This window comes from Anabas testudineus, chromosome 21 (genome assembly GCF_900324465.2).
Source record: "Anabas testudineus chromosome 21, fAnaTes1.2, whole genome shotgun sequence".
In the NCBI taxonomy this organism is placed as follows: Eukaryota; Metazoa; Chordata; class Actinopteri; order Anabantiformes; family Anabantidae; genus Anabas; species Anabas testudineus.
Genome location: NC_046629.1, coordinates 12,785,606 through 12,797,483, shown reverse-complemented (window position 1 = coordinate 12,797,483; position 11,878 = coordinate 12,785,606). Strand labels below are relative to the sequence as shown.

Below are 11,878 nucleotides of genomic sequence, written 5' to 3'. Positions count from 1 at the left end.
TCAAGTGGTTGTCTATGAAACGTCATGCATCGTGTGCAAAGTCTGTATCGCGAGGGTGATGCTTTTTTCCTCTATTTTCTCTTTTAGTGACAACATGAAGGTTTTAATTTTCTAAAAAACTTGAATTAAATCATATGCAACACACACATAACATGTGCACAGTCGCATTTTGTGTGGATGTTGTAGACAGTTTATTGACTGGAGATTATAATGGTCATAGCTAAAACTAAATGAAATTATTACTTTTTAGTCGATATAAACAAGTCATATAATCACATTTTCTGCCGGCATGATACAAAATAAAAATACCGACGGTCATAATTTACCTTTATGATTATAATTTAGTACTGCAGTGAAGAACAGCTCTGAATAACTTGTGTTTTACTTGATTATTTGCATTTTACGTTACTTTTACTCCACTACAATTCATATTACATGTAATTTATTTGACAGCTTTAGTTAAAAGTTATTTATTCAGTTGTAAATTGTAATTATGCCAATTAAAAAAAAACATTGCATTTTATTTACCCTCATAACTGATTCAGCACCTCATAATTTTGAGATCTCAATTTCATTTCTAATCTCAGAAATGTGTTTTACTTTACATTGGATTTATTGGTTTCCTTAATTTGTAGTTAATTTCCATCATTAATCACAATGACAGTTTTACGTTGTTAAAGTCTAACACAATTGCAGTGTATTTCTTTTTTTTTGGAATCATCTTATGTCTATATAGTAAATACACTCATTATTTGAATAATGCAGTAAGACACAAAACAGTGTGTCTGACAGTATGCCTTGGAAGTTTATTGCAAAAGATTTTGTTTTGTACACATCAGTTTGGTAAAAAACAAAACAAAACAAAACAAAACACACAGTTCAGGACTAAATGAATTTGCAGCAGATATCCAAATGAGGCTGTGCCACAGTGTTAAGATGGTGAAGCTGGATGTGACTTCCTGTACTTGCTCTGCATCCAAACTCGATGCATTACAACTTTCCTTCCTCTGTTCACTTGCAATCGCCTGTCCTCCAGATTCTGGATTTCTTCAAGTCCAGCTTTAGAAAATAAATTATGAACCTCTTCTGTAAAAAATATATAACAACACAGTAAGCAACCAGGACTGATGACATGATTTTAGAAATACTAATGTTAAACTTTCTTGTGTTATAATTGTCATCTAAGTGTTTTAATTATTAACCCCGTCTTATTATGGCCTATATACATACTGTAAATACATATGTAAATATAAAATCTACCAGTGCACAATGTTAACTCCCACCAGATTCCTAAAATACCCAAACTAATCTCAGTGTCAGTAATAAAATAGTGTACATACCTTTTGTGAAAAAGTAAACGCAGGTTCCATCTCCACGTGTGTAGAAATTCTCTGATAAGCACCGCCCTGATAGTAAAAAATAAAAGAAATTACATTGTCAAACCAAACACTAAAGGTATATACAACACGTGTTGTATAGTATTTGTACTAATTGGGGGCTCACCTTTTTTAAACCTGAGTTGTGAGAAGTCATATCTCCCATAATCACGGAAAAGAAAAATCCCTCCATCTTTCAGGTATGTAGACAGCCTGTTTACAACTCCTTGCATCCTGCCAATTAAATGCCAATTAATGGAACAATAATGTAATATACTACAGCAAATACTAAAGATCCAAGGAACCATGATCTGAATATTTGATATAATATGAAGGTGTATTCATTGTGGCCTCAAACATACAGTTTAATACAGTTCAGTGTTAGAAGATGAAATGCCTTACACGGACAAACCTGTACATTACTACAACCTAAAAACTAAAGTATATGTGTTTCTATCCCTTATATTTTTATTCTTTCAATGACAACCAGACCACTGTGTAGTTAATACTGTATGTTGTACTCTGTGACACTATACATTGTGTACTTAGATGTATATTTGTGATGACATTCAGACAAAGCCTGGGGAAAGTGAAGGTGGGTTAGGAGGGTTATAAGGGTTTGGGGAGGGAGTGGGGGTCTGGCAGGTGATAAATGGCATCAGGCTTTCCTATCTTTGTGTTGTAACCTTGACCTACCGCTCTGGATGAATGGAGGAGAGCACAAAAACTGCCAGAATAACATCCAGGCTCTGAGCAGGGAAGGGAAAGGAGGCCATCTCCTCACAAATGTCATGGACAAAGGCATGGCACACAGAATCATCGTAGTCTGGATGGTCCTATATGAGGAAAATAAAGTAGGCTATATCCAAAACAGTGTCATTGTCACACAAAGCTAATTGCTGGATGATATCTCAGATAGAGACTGTTCTTTCTCATATTCTACACCACGTCTCAATTATTTCACTCACACTCAATAAGTGTTTTTTTACATGAAATGCACATACAGTATAATATAAATGTTATTTTATATACATAATGCAAATTATCATTTGACTGTCATGGTATATGGATGGCACAATTGGCACAAATGATACTCTTTTCACACCTGATCAGTTGCACACACAATGTCACCTCTTGTGTGACTATCTTTTTTATTGTGCTAAAAACAATACTCCCTCTGATTTATTTTTAATGCTGTTTCTGCACATGATGTCCTGATACATTATGCCCATGTCATGTTTGGAAGCCAGAGGAAGTTTTGCTCGGGTCCACAGCTGAATTTAAACTGTCTCAAATTGACTCCATTAGCTCTAGTAGAACACATCTATTGTAATCACTCTTTGACATCTTGTCTTCTAAATTAGAAATGAGAAATTACTTCTTAGAGTTATGTCAGTTGTAGGCTTTTAGCCACATAATACGAAAAGAAATAAATCCCATTACGTGTGAACACAAACATGTTTAGACATATTTAGATGCGTTTCAGGATAATCTACATTCAATTTACATTTAAAGCTGCGAAAAATTTAATAATATATTGCTGCAGTTTTCTCACATTAATTTATTCAACTGTAGGTTTTCAATATTCTTCAGTACTTTGATGTGTGCACATTGTGTAAGGGAATGATGGTATGGATGACAAACATTTTAAAATGTTAATTTTAAAATAATTTACAGTACATTAATTATATGTATTACTGTCTAAATATCTTAGCAGTCTGTGACATGGAGAACCTAATTTGATTTTCATAGCAAGTACTGTAAATATAAATATGTAAAACTGCTAAAATGATGTTGTATTCAACATAAGTGATATTAGTGGATGCTGCACTGAATAAGCATATTAACCTCACTGCGGTATGTACAGTGGCAAGAAAAAATATGTGAACCTTTTGACTTCATCTAAGTCAAGAGTATTAACAAATATTATGTGCCTAAAGTAATAACACAAAAAATAATTCTGATCTTTTAGGTCTTTATTTGAGTGCAACCATACAAATCTCATAGTGCTAATGGAAGAATTATAACAATATAAGAAACGCTTACCTTGACCAGCTGAATGGCTCGTGGGGAGAAGTCACAGCAGTATAAAAATGCATCTGTTTCTCTGTGAAATAGAAAAGTCAATTCATTAGCCTTTAAATCATGTGTAGAAGTGAAAAATAGTTTGATGAAAAATGTTTTTAGCTCCAAAGCTCACTTTACACTCAGCACAGAGCAGCATTCAGCAGACTGCCTGACAAAATATTTAATGGCCCATCAACAACATACTGTATATTTTGGCACACATGTACCTCTAATTCTGCACGCCAAGGAGACGAAGTGAAATATTAACTGTGCATACTCCATGTTCTGCAGTAATTTTCGAACTAGACTCAAACTTTTTATTCACTATAGGCATTGTGATATGTCACAGCTGTAAAATCACAGGTTTTATTAGTGAAATTAAGGATGGCTGAATTCTATTTAGTGCTTTACTTTCAGGGTCCTTATTAATCATTAATCTTATAGTAGCACCTCTAATGTTCCTACTGTGATAAACCAAAAGAGCTTTAACACCCCTACACCGCCCACACCTATTTTAGAGTCAGTTTCTATATTTATTGGAGCTTACATTTTAAATTCAGATACAAATAAAAATTTTATTAGCTCCTGTCTTAAGTTTGTGATAGGACAAAAATCATTGAATGTATTGGTTCTGGATGTTAAGCTGATTCTTCCAACAAACCAATGCCAAATGGGATATGAGACTGGTTCACGAACAATATCTGTTTCTTTGGTTCTGAGGTGAGAATGGTAATTGTTGCAACAGACTTTCTTAAATGGTAATGACTGTTTGATGGGGATTTTAACAATAAAAGTAAAATGCATATTTAATGCTACAGTGTATATCGTGCACCTGTGCTAGATGCCCAAAAACATTAATACACTGAAATCTTTGTGTCGCAGTTTGAGATTTGCAGCTGAGGGACATTGCATTACATTACAGTGTGTGTGCATGTGTGCAACATAAGCAATATGATGGCAAATGTAAATTCCTCAGTATTGCCATTTAATGTTTGAAGTGTACTAAAGATTACATTAATAATGTTAACAGATGCAATATATGAAAATAAGTTAAAATATATACTCACTTTATTGAATTAACAATGGGAAATACACTGTTACCAACCCCACATCCAACCTGTGAAGACAAAACAATTTATATAGAGAACTACGCCTACTGAAGCATGGTAAAGCTGAAAATAAATTTACAGCCTTATATTTATATCACAACTGTGTAATACAGCAAACTATATTTAAAACATTATTAAAAACCTCAAAGATCCGGTAGGATGAATTCTGTCCAGGGAAAGCAGACGTCTGTATGGCAGCTTCATTATTTTCTAGACTTGCTCCTTCAGAGGACATCCGACCATCTGAGGTGTTTTTACGATGGTGAGTGGAACCACTGTGTTGATGGTGTCTGGTCTTTGTGTCCATGCTGGATGCAGTGGGTGGTGATATTTCTGCCTGCTGATCACCTTGATACATGTTTATGACTTTGCTTTTTGCACCTGAAGGAAGCAGTTCTGGGAATTCTAAAAACAGCCACTTGCGATCTTTGAAGAATTTATTTTGATGCATCTCATAAAACTTGTCCCAGTTTTGGCAAGCTTCTGTGTCATATTTACCTGTGTGGACAGAATGTAGGAACATTTTTACTATTTGGTTGCCATATCACCCAAATCAAAACTGACCTGAAAAATATTTTGGAGGAAATGTCTTACCTTGCTCATTTAAAGGAATTTGTACAGAAGAATTTTCTTCTGCCCTCTGCCGTGCATTTTGTTTTTCTTCTTCTGTCCACTGCACATGATCCCTGAAATACAAACCATTGTATATTCACATACAGTAACTCTGTGTGACTCTAAGTGTGGAATGGGATGTTTTAATGAATAAAGATCTAAATCTTATTTGCTCAATTCCCAAATATAAACCAATGCAACTAAAAATATGTTTTCTTGTATTTCATTGCAAAACACAAACATAGATAAGCCTAAAGCTCTCTATATTGTTATGTAATCCTTATGATACCCTGTAATCTGATGGGCTACAATATAAAGGAGATCACTAACCACATGTTGTGCTTAAAGATGTCATCAGGATTGGTCAGAAACCGTGAACCCAGTGGAGCTGATGGTCTTCCCCCAGTGCTCTTTAGTCTTGTGGACAAGCCGCCAAACACTTTAGCCAGTTTGGCCACGGAGAATCTGCTTAGTTTAGGCATTTATTCTGCAAAAATACAGGCACAGTTGAATGTCTTTCACAATGCGCTGACATGCACCTACAGCTAATTAGACTCACGAGAGCTGTAGATGTTAAAAGCTCTTAACAAATAACCAAAGGGAAGAAAAAGAAAAGTTTCCAGCTGAAGACTAAGTTTTGGGGAAGTTATACACATGACACCTAGGATATTTCCACTGATGGATCAGAAACCAGGAGGTGTTTGGTTTAAATATTTCTATCTGTGTAAATATCATATACAGATTTATGGAGGTGTGAATCCTAATAAATCAATAATAAGTAGCCCACTTACCAACTGTGAAGCATGACAGTGGAAATATTGTGCTTTTTGGGATTGTGTGGCAGCCAGGGGCACAGAAAACATTGCACAGATAGGGGGAAAAGTGACTGAGCAAATTCTGGATGCAAATGTCATTCATTCAGATAAGAAACTCAAACAAAAAGGATGTTGGCTTTAATAATGTGACGTGGCATAGTTCAAAATTTACCATGAACTACTTCAAGAAACAAAAGCTTTTCAAACAACCCTCACATGAGCAACACTGAAAACATGTAGGTAGATATGAAATATTCACTGTGTGCATAGCAACCTAAAAATATAACTTAAAGTGATGTACAAAAAGAAGGGTTGACATTTTATTACACTACATTACTAGTTGTCTGTAATGAGGCAAAACAATTTCCCTCTGCGATTAATAAAGTTTTTTGAATCTTGAATCTTTTTCCAGATGTAGATTCCTAAAACAAAACAATCAACTAATTATCTAAATATTTAATTATACATAATCATGAATTAACCATCCATCAGACCATATGGTGGTTAAAAGCACTAAATTCACCAGGTGATACTTCTGTTGGTACTACAGTCTTCCGGGGTGGATGTCGTGCAGCTAATTTAGTAGTAGAAGAAGACGGACGAGGACTACAAACATGGCGCGGGACTGGGTACTACAGTTTACTGCTAACTGAAGCTAAATGGTTCAAAATGCGACACTATTGTCCGCTATCTTATAGCTGTGGATAGTAAGTAATTGCTCTGCACCTCTAGACTACATCTCAGTTTAATTCAGTCTCAGATATTGAGCTAAGTCCGTCTTTTGAATGAATCTGACAACAAATTAAGTTTTTTTTTTTTATCTCGTAACTTTAGCTTAGCTGATAACTTCTGGTGTTAGCCAACACTGACGTTGGAGCCGAACAGCCACATTATATTGTTATAGTTATACAAACACGTAAACAGTTCCAGGATTAAAGTACTGGAAAACCAAACCGTGCTTACCTGTCTGTGACTGTGGTGATGGTTGGTGTCTCTTGACATGCTAGCAGACAGCTCTCATGTTGAAACGAGACGTGCTACCTGCTGATGGCGCCGTACCGAGCAAAGAGGACCGTGAACTCCACCGAGCTGTTGATCCGGAGGAGTAGAGGTATTAGAGATGGAGGGACTCTAATCAGACAGAACATGAAGGTCCTTAGAGGTATCATCTTACAGGTAATGGAAAAAAACACAGTGCATTTTAATATTTACTGCAGCCAGTTGATGTTGTGTTAGTATACTATATTAATTTTATCATTGTTGCACTGTAGGACAACAGGAACTTCGTCAAAGTATGGAGCAAGACCTCAAAATCCACAATAATGTATGAAAATGGCAAAATCTACTTTGAAAATTACCAGAACTGCTACAGCAGGTGAGTTTAGATAATTAACACACAGTTTTTATTCACCTCCAGAAAGGTGAAAATCTGATAATCCACAGACTAATTGTCAAATGCAGCTCGGTTTTACCTAATTGAATGCAAATCATGCACAACAGTAATGTAATCCAGTATTTCTTGCTTGTATGAATTTGATGTGATAAGGCAGAAACAATTCTACACCTCATTAATGTCATATTCAAAATAAAAGGTTGCAGTGTGTGTTACACTATAAATAGTACACTGATACTTAAAAGGCAATATCTTGTATCTATAATTCTTTATAAACGGATGCCAGTTGCTAAATAAGGATGCAGGTACAGAACAAAGACGTTTTTTTGAGGCTGCTGAGATATGAGGTGTTCCAAAGTGTATGCAAGTAAATATCAGGAATGTTTGCTATTGATATTACTGTAGTTCACCTTTAATAACTATAACACCTTGTTTAATCACTGACATCAGAATAAAGGGTTTATACTCTGACACAGAAATGATTAAACATTCTGTTTTCAGTGTTCTTGCAGAGCCTCGAAGTTTGTACAAGTTGCCCAAGAGGTCTAAATTGGAGAAATTTGAAGATGCATTGCTGTGCCAGAGTCCACTTGTAAGTGCAACTAAACAGAGTATTTTGAATTTATAGTGGAGATCTTAGTCCTGGACTTACAGTGAACAGGTTCTTATGCTTTTGTTTCATCTGTCTTTTTCACAGGAAGAAACATTAGCCTCTCCCTCTGATCACAAACCGAGCCTCTTGGCTTTGACAGCTAATAACTGGCTGTATCGCCTCTCAGCTGAAACAGGGGAAGAGCTGCAGAGAGTTTACCTGTCTTCAAAGCATAGGTTCAGGTATTGCCAAGGCTCTGCCTTCACTGCTCCTTGAGGGGAGATTAATATATTTATTTATTTATTTTTGCTCTTTTTAAAACAACGTTTCAAAGTTGCTCTGTGTTGCTTATTTTGTAGGTATCTTGGCTGGGATGTTTCTCAAGAAATGCTTTATGTTAAATCTGTTCAAAACAAAGAAACACCTCTAGCACGACTGGTAAAGTGAATTTAGGTTTTAATAAGTGTTTATAAAGTTTTTACATCATTAAGGAGTAACAGGACACTTAAAAGGACACTTTCTAATGGCCCTAAGATATTGCTGTACTGCCCTTGGAGTTTCTTGCACTTGATAGGTGTGCTGTGTAAATCAAGGAAAATAAACAGAAAATCTTTTAACACATCAGTTTATGAATTTATGTATCTCTACTCAAGGGATGCAGCTAATGATTTCCATTATCAGCTCATTTCAACAAAAACATATTCAATGTACAAAATAAGAAAATCAGTGAATGCTGATATTTAAAGCTTAATTAACCAATTATCGTTATACATTTTTTTCTGGATGAATCAATCTTTGATTCAAGTGGTCAACTTTTACGTTTACTGCTAGTCCAATTAAGAGGTCTTGAGTGTGGAGAAGTGTCACAGAATTTTCCACCAATTACTTTTTCTGTTTTATTCTACAGGCAGGTGTCTCTCAGAATACACTGATGCACCTGGCTATTTTTCATGTTTTTCCCTTGCAAATTGTGGGCATTTTGGAGATCAACAAAAAGGTACTGAGATTGGTTTGTAGTTTTATTAAAAAAAATGTCTCTGTGGAAGGAATTCAAATGTATGTTATTCTTACAGGTATTTGGAAACGGTGTTACTGACATTGTTCTGTCTCAAGGTGTCCTTGCCGTGTCTTACAGCAACAAGTCTGTGAAGCTGTACAGCCTTGAACACATTTTACATAGGGTATGTATTTCTGTCTTTAAAGAGTACATGCAAATGTTTCTAGCAACAATTCTAATTGTGAATATTTACATATTGAATATTTCCTTATTGTATTGAATGATCTGGTCTACACAAATCTGTTTATTTGATAAATATTACACTATACATTTTTTTTATAAGTCAGTCTCTCTGTTTTTAGTACATGACAGAAAAGTTAACTCTTGGAAAGCCGAGTTCACTTCTTGAAGGACAACCAGTAGGAGAAGCTCCATTTGGTATCCCAGTAAATATTCACATCAAAGGTTAGTTTAATTTTAAAATTAGATGGGTGGGATCTTTGTGCTAAAGATTTTTTATAAACTTGTTCTTACTTTAGTGTTTTTATCTTGTTTCAGATTGCCCTCCGGTACTGTTTGAAGTGTCATGTTCTAATAATGGTGTCCAGATTGGAGGCTACCCATGGCACTACATTTACACACCACCACATGATCATCACAAGGGGACCCACCACATCTGCTCACTCAAGGACAGCACAATGGTAAATTGAAAGAAGCCTCTTTAATCATACAATATATCATCACATTTCAGTAATAGTTGTTCTAAAGCCCGTTGGGCTAAATTAGTCAGAGTAAGAAGGGCCACAGAATTTTACACAACCACCTTTTTAAGCTGTATTCAAACAATAGAATTTGGGTGGAGTACCACTTAAACAAGTTCCAGCATCTTGAGCACAAGTCCAGCTGCACATCACGCACGTCATTTAAGTCTAACCCTAACCAAAAAAGTTAATAAAAAAATCAATATCTTTGAATTTCTTGTAGACCTGTCTGTAATATTGTAATTCTATGACATTAGGCAACAAATGGAATACAAAACATGAACTGCTGCTCTCTGGAGAGTGATGGGATCTTTTTCCACCCCGATGACTCAGGAAGAATCATTCATGTTGGACCTACTACTATAAAGTGAGAATTACTGTCAATCGTAACAGGCAGGATGTTTGTTTTTGCCACACCCAACAGTGTTGTGTTCTGTTCAACTATTTATTATGTTCTTACACTGGACCTTTTCAACAAAGAAATATTTTTTACTCAGTGTCCTTAAAATAATTGGTGAACTGAACAGTGATTGGCCATCAAAAGTGGTTCAGGATTTCTCTATGGTGACCCAACGAAACAACGATGTAAGCATATTATTTATTTTCCTAATACTCTCACTACAGTTTGTGCTGCACATGCTTAGTTTACCTTGATTAGGAATTAGGCACCTGTACATTAATTATGACTGAAAATCTGTATATTATATTTCTTCGTTCCATCCACTGCAGCCTACCTCACAAGTCACTGTGACTTCATCAGGCCGCACAGTAAAGAGAAGATTTCATCAGCTGGATGATGACCCAGATCAAGAGGTACCAGAAAAACTACTCAAAAATCTTGTCCACTGTTTCTACCGTTTGGTGAATAACATGAATAACAATGGGGTGTTGTGGTGGAAGGGGGTTGACTATTATCTCATTTGTCTTGCTGACATTGAGGTTCAGGTGGTTAACCTCATACCACTTAGTGAAATGTGCTACAGGGGTTGATAGTCCATGATAGAGTTACTGTCTTTGAGTAAGGTGAGAATGACTGTATCATCAGTATTTTAAATACTTCCTGCTGGGTGATGGGCTGATGCTGTCATTGGTGTAAAGTGTGAACAAAAAAAAAACTTGGCACACAGCCCTGTGGTGCTCCTGTGTTGATGGTACAAGGATGAGATATGTTTGAGCCCAGCCTAACTACTTGCTGTCTGTTGCTAAGGAAATAGTGTATGAGATAAATCAGCTGAGTGGGGACGTTGAAGTGATGCAACTTCTGGATCATCAGGTGCCTCTGTATGGAATTAAAGGCAGGACTGATGTCAACAAAGAGTATCCTGGCAAAGTGGCCTGGAGAATCCAAGGCCACAGACAAGCCACAGCATCCTCCGTGCCTTAACTTATGTTCCAGTCTGTCCCCGTATTTTAATTTGACTTGAGTACCTCATCGTTGATGTTACGATCTGCCTGTTTCAGTTTAGTCCAATTCTTCTCTCTGTAGGTGTTGTTTTATTTAATTATTTTCACTTCATGAAGTGAATGTACATTTGCATAGACCACAAATCTATTTACAGGAATACTCCTTTTGATTTTGCAGACTTTCCGTATGGTGGAATATGAAGATGAACTGGACTTGCTGGCAGTAGTGGTGACTAACGGCGAAGAGGGAGAAGGAAAAGCTCACATCCGACTGCACGACAACCAGAGCGGGCAGTTACAGCGGACAATTGATCTGGTGGAGCCTTGGGATGAGGTGAGTAACTTCACAAGAATAAACACATAGACGTTACTGTCTGAATAGATGGATTCATGTATGGTTTTATCTGTTGTTTTCAGACCTTTCGGCACGAATTGTTCTTTGACAAAGACACGATTATTCATATCGAACAAAAGAACACCAACTTCTGCTGCCATGTTTACAAGCTCAAGGCCACCAGAGGAAAAGTGGCAGAAAAGTGAATTAAGCTGCTGCAAAGATTTTGTAAATAATTGTAAAAAATCATGTTTTTCATTTGTTGATTATTTCCTCTTGTGTTTGAGTTACACTTATAGTCAAGTCAGTTATTTAAATCATTTCTGTTCTCTGCACAGTAATCCTGTTCTTTCTTACACCTGTGCAACTTTTTACACTGTTTCTTTGCTGTAAAATTAAAATTGCCATATTTTTTCAA

General features: G+C 36.0%; 2 protein-coding genes across 3 annotated transcripts; one reads left to right on the top strand and one right to left on the bottom strand.

Annotated features, from left to right (window-relative positions):
* Positions 1–787: 787 nt before the first annotated feature.
* On the bottom strand, positions 788–7,073 carry mettl8 (methyltransferase like 8). 2 transcript variants are annotated; one of them, XM_026376942.1, is made up of 10 exons: positions 6,943–7,073; positions 5,495–5,651; positions 5,147–5,238; positions 4,695–5,050; positions 4,511–4,560; positions 3,423–3,483; positions 2,073–2,212; positions 1,504–1,610; positions 1,341–1,406; positions 788–1,086 (listed from the first exon to the last, which is right to left on the bottom strand). In XM_026376942.1, exons 2-10 carry the CDS (start codon positions 5,644–5,646, stop codon positions 932–934), a joined length of 1,179 nt encoding a protein of 392 aa, XP_026232727.1. In that variant the 5' UTR covers positions 5,647–5,651; positions 6,943–7,073; the 3' UTR covers positions 788–931. The 2 variants fall into 2 exon arrangements, with proteins under 2 accessions (XP_026232727.1, XP_026232728.1); XM_026376943.1 differs by having other exon boundaries at positions 4,695–4,933.
* Positions 6,997–11,878, top strand: dcaf17 (ddb1 and cul4 associated factor 17). The gene is made up of 14 exons (XM_026376941.1): positions 6,997–7,155; positions 7,251–7,354; positions 7,874–7,964; positions 8,070–8,206; positions 8,324–8,402; positions 8,872–8,961; positions 9,038–9,145; positions 9,324–9,426; positions 9,520–9,662; positions 9,980–10,089; positions 10,220–10,307; positions 10,452–10,535; positions 11,305–11,460; positions 11,544–11,878. The coding sequence occupies exons 1-14, from the start codon at positions 7,027–7,029 to the stop codon at positions 11,664–11,666; spliced, it is 1,545 nt and encodes a 514-aa protein (XP_026232726.1). The 5' UTR covers positions 6,997–7,026; the 3' UTR covers positions 11,667–11,878.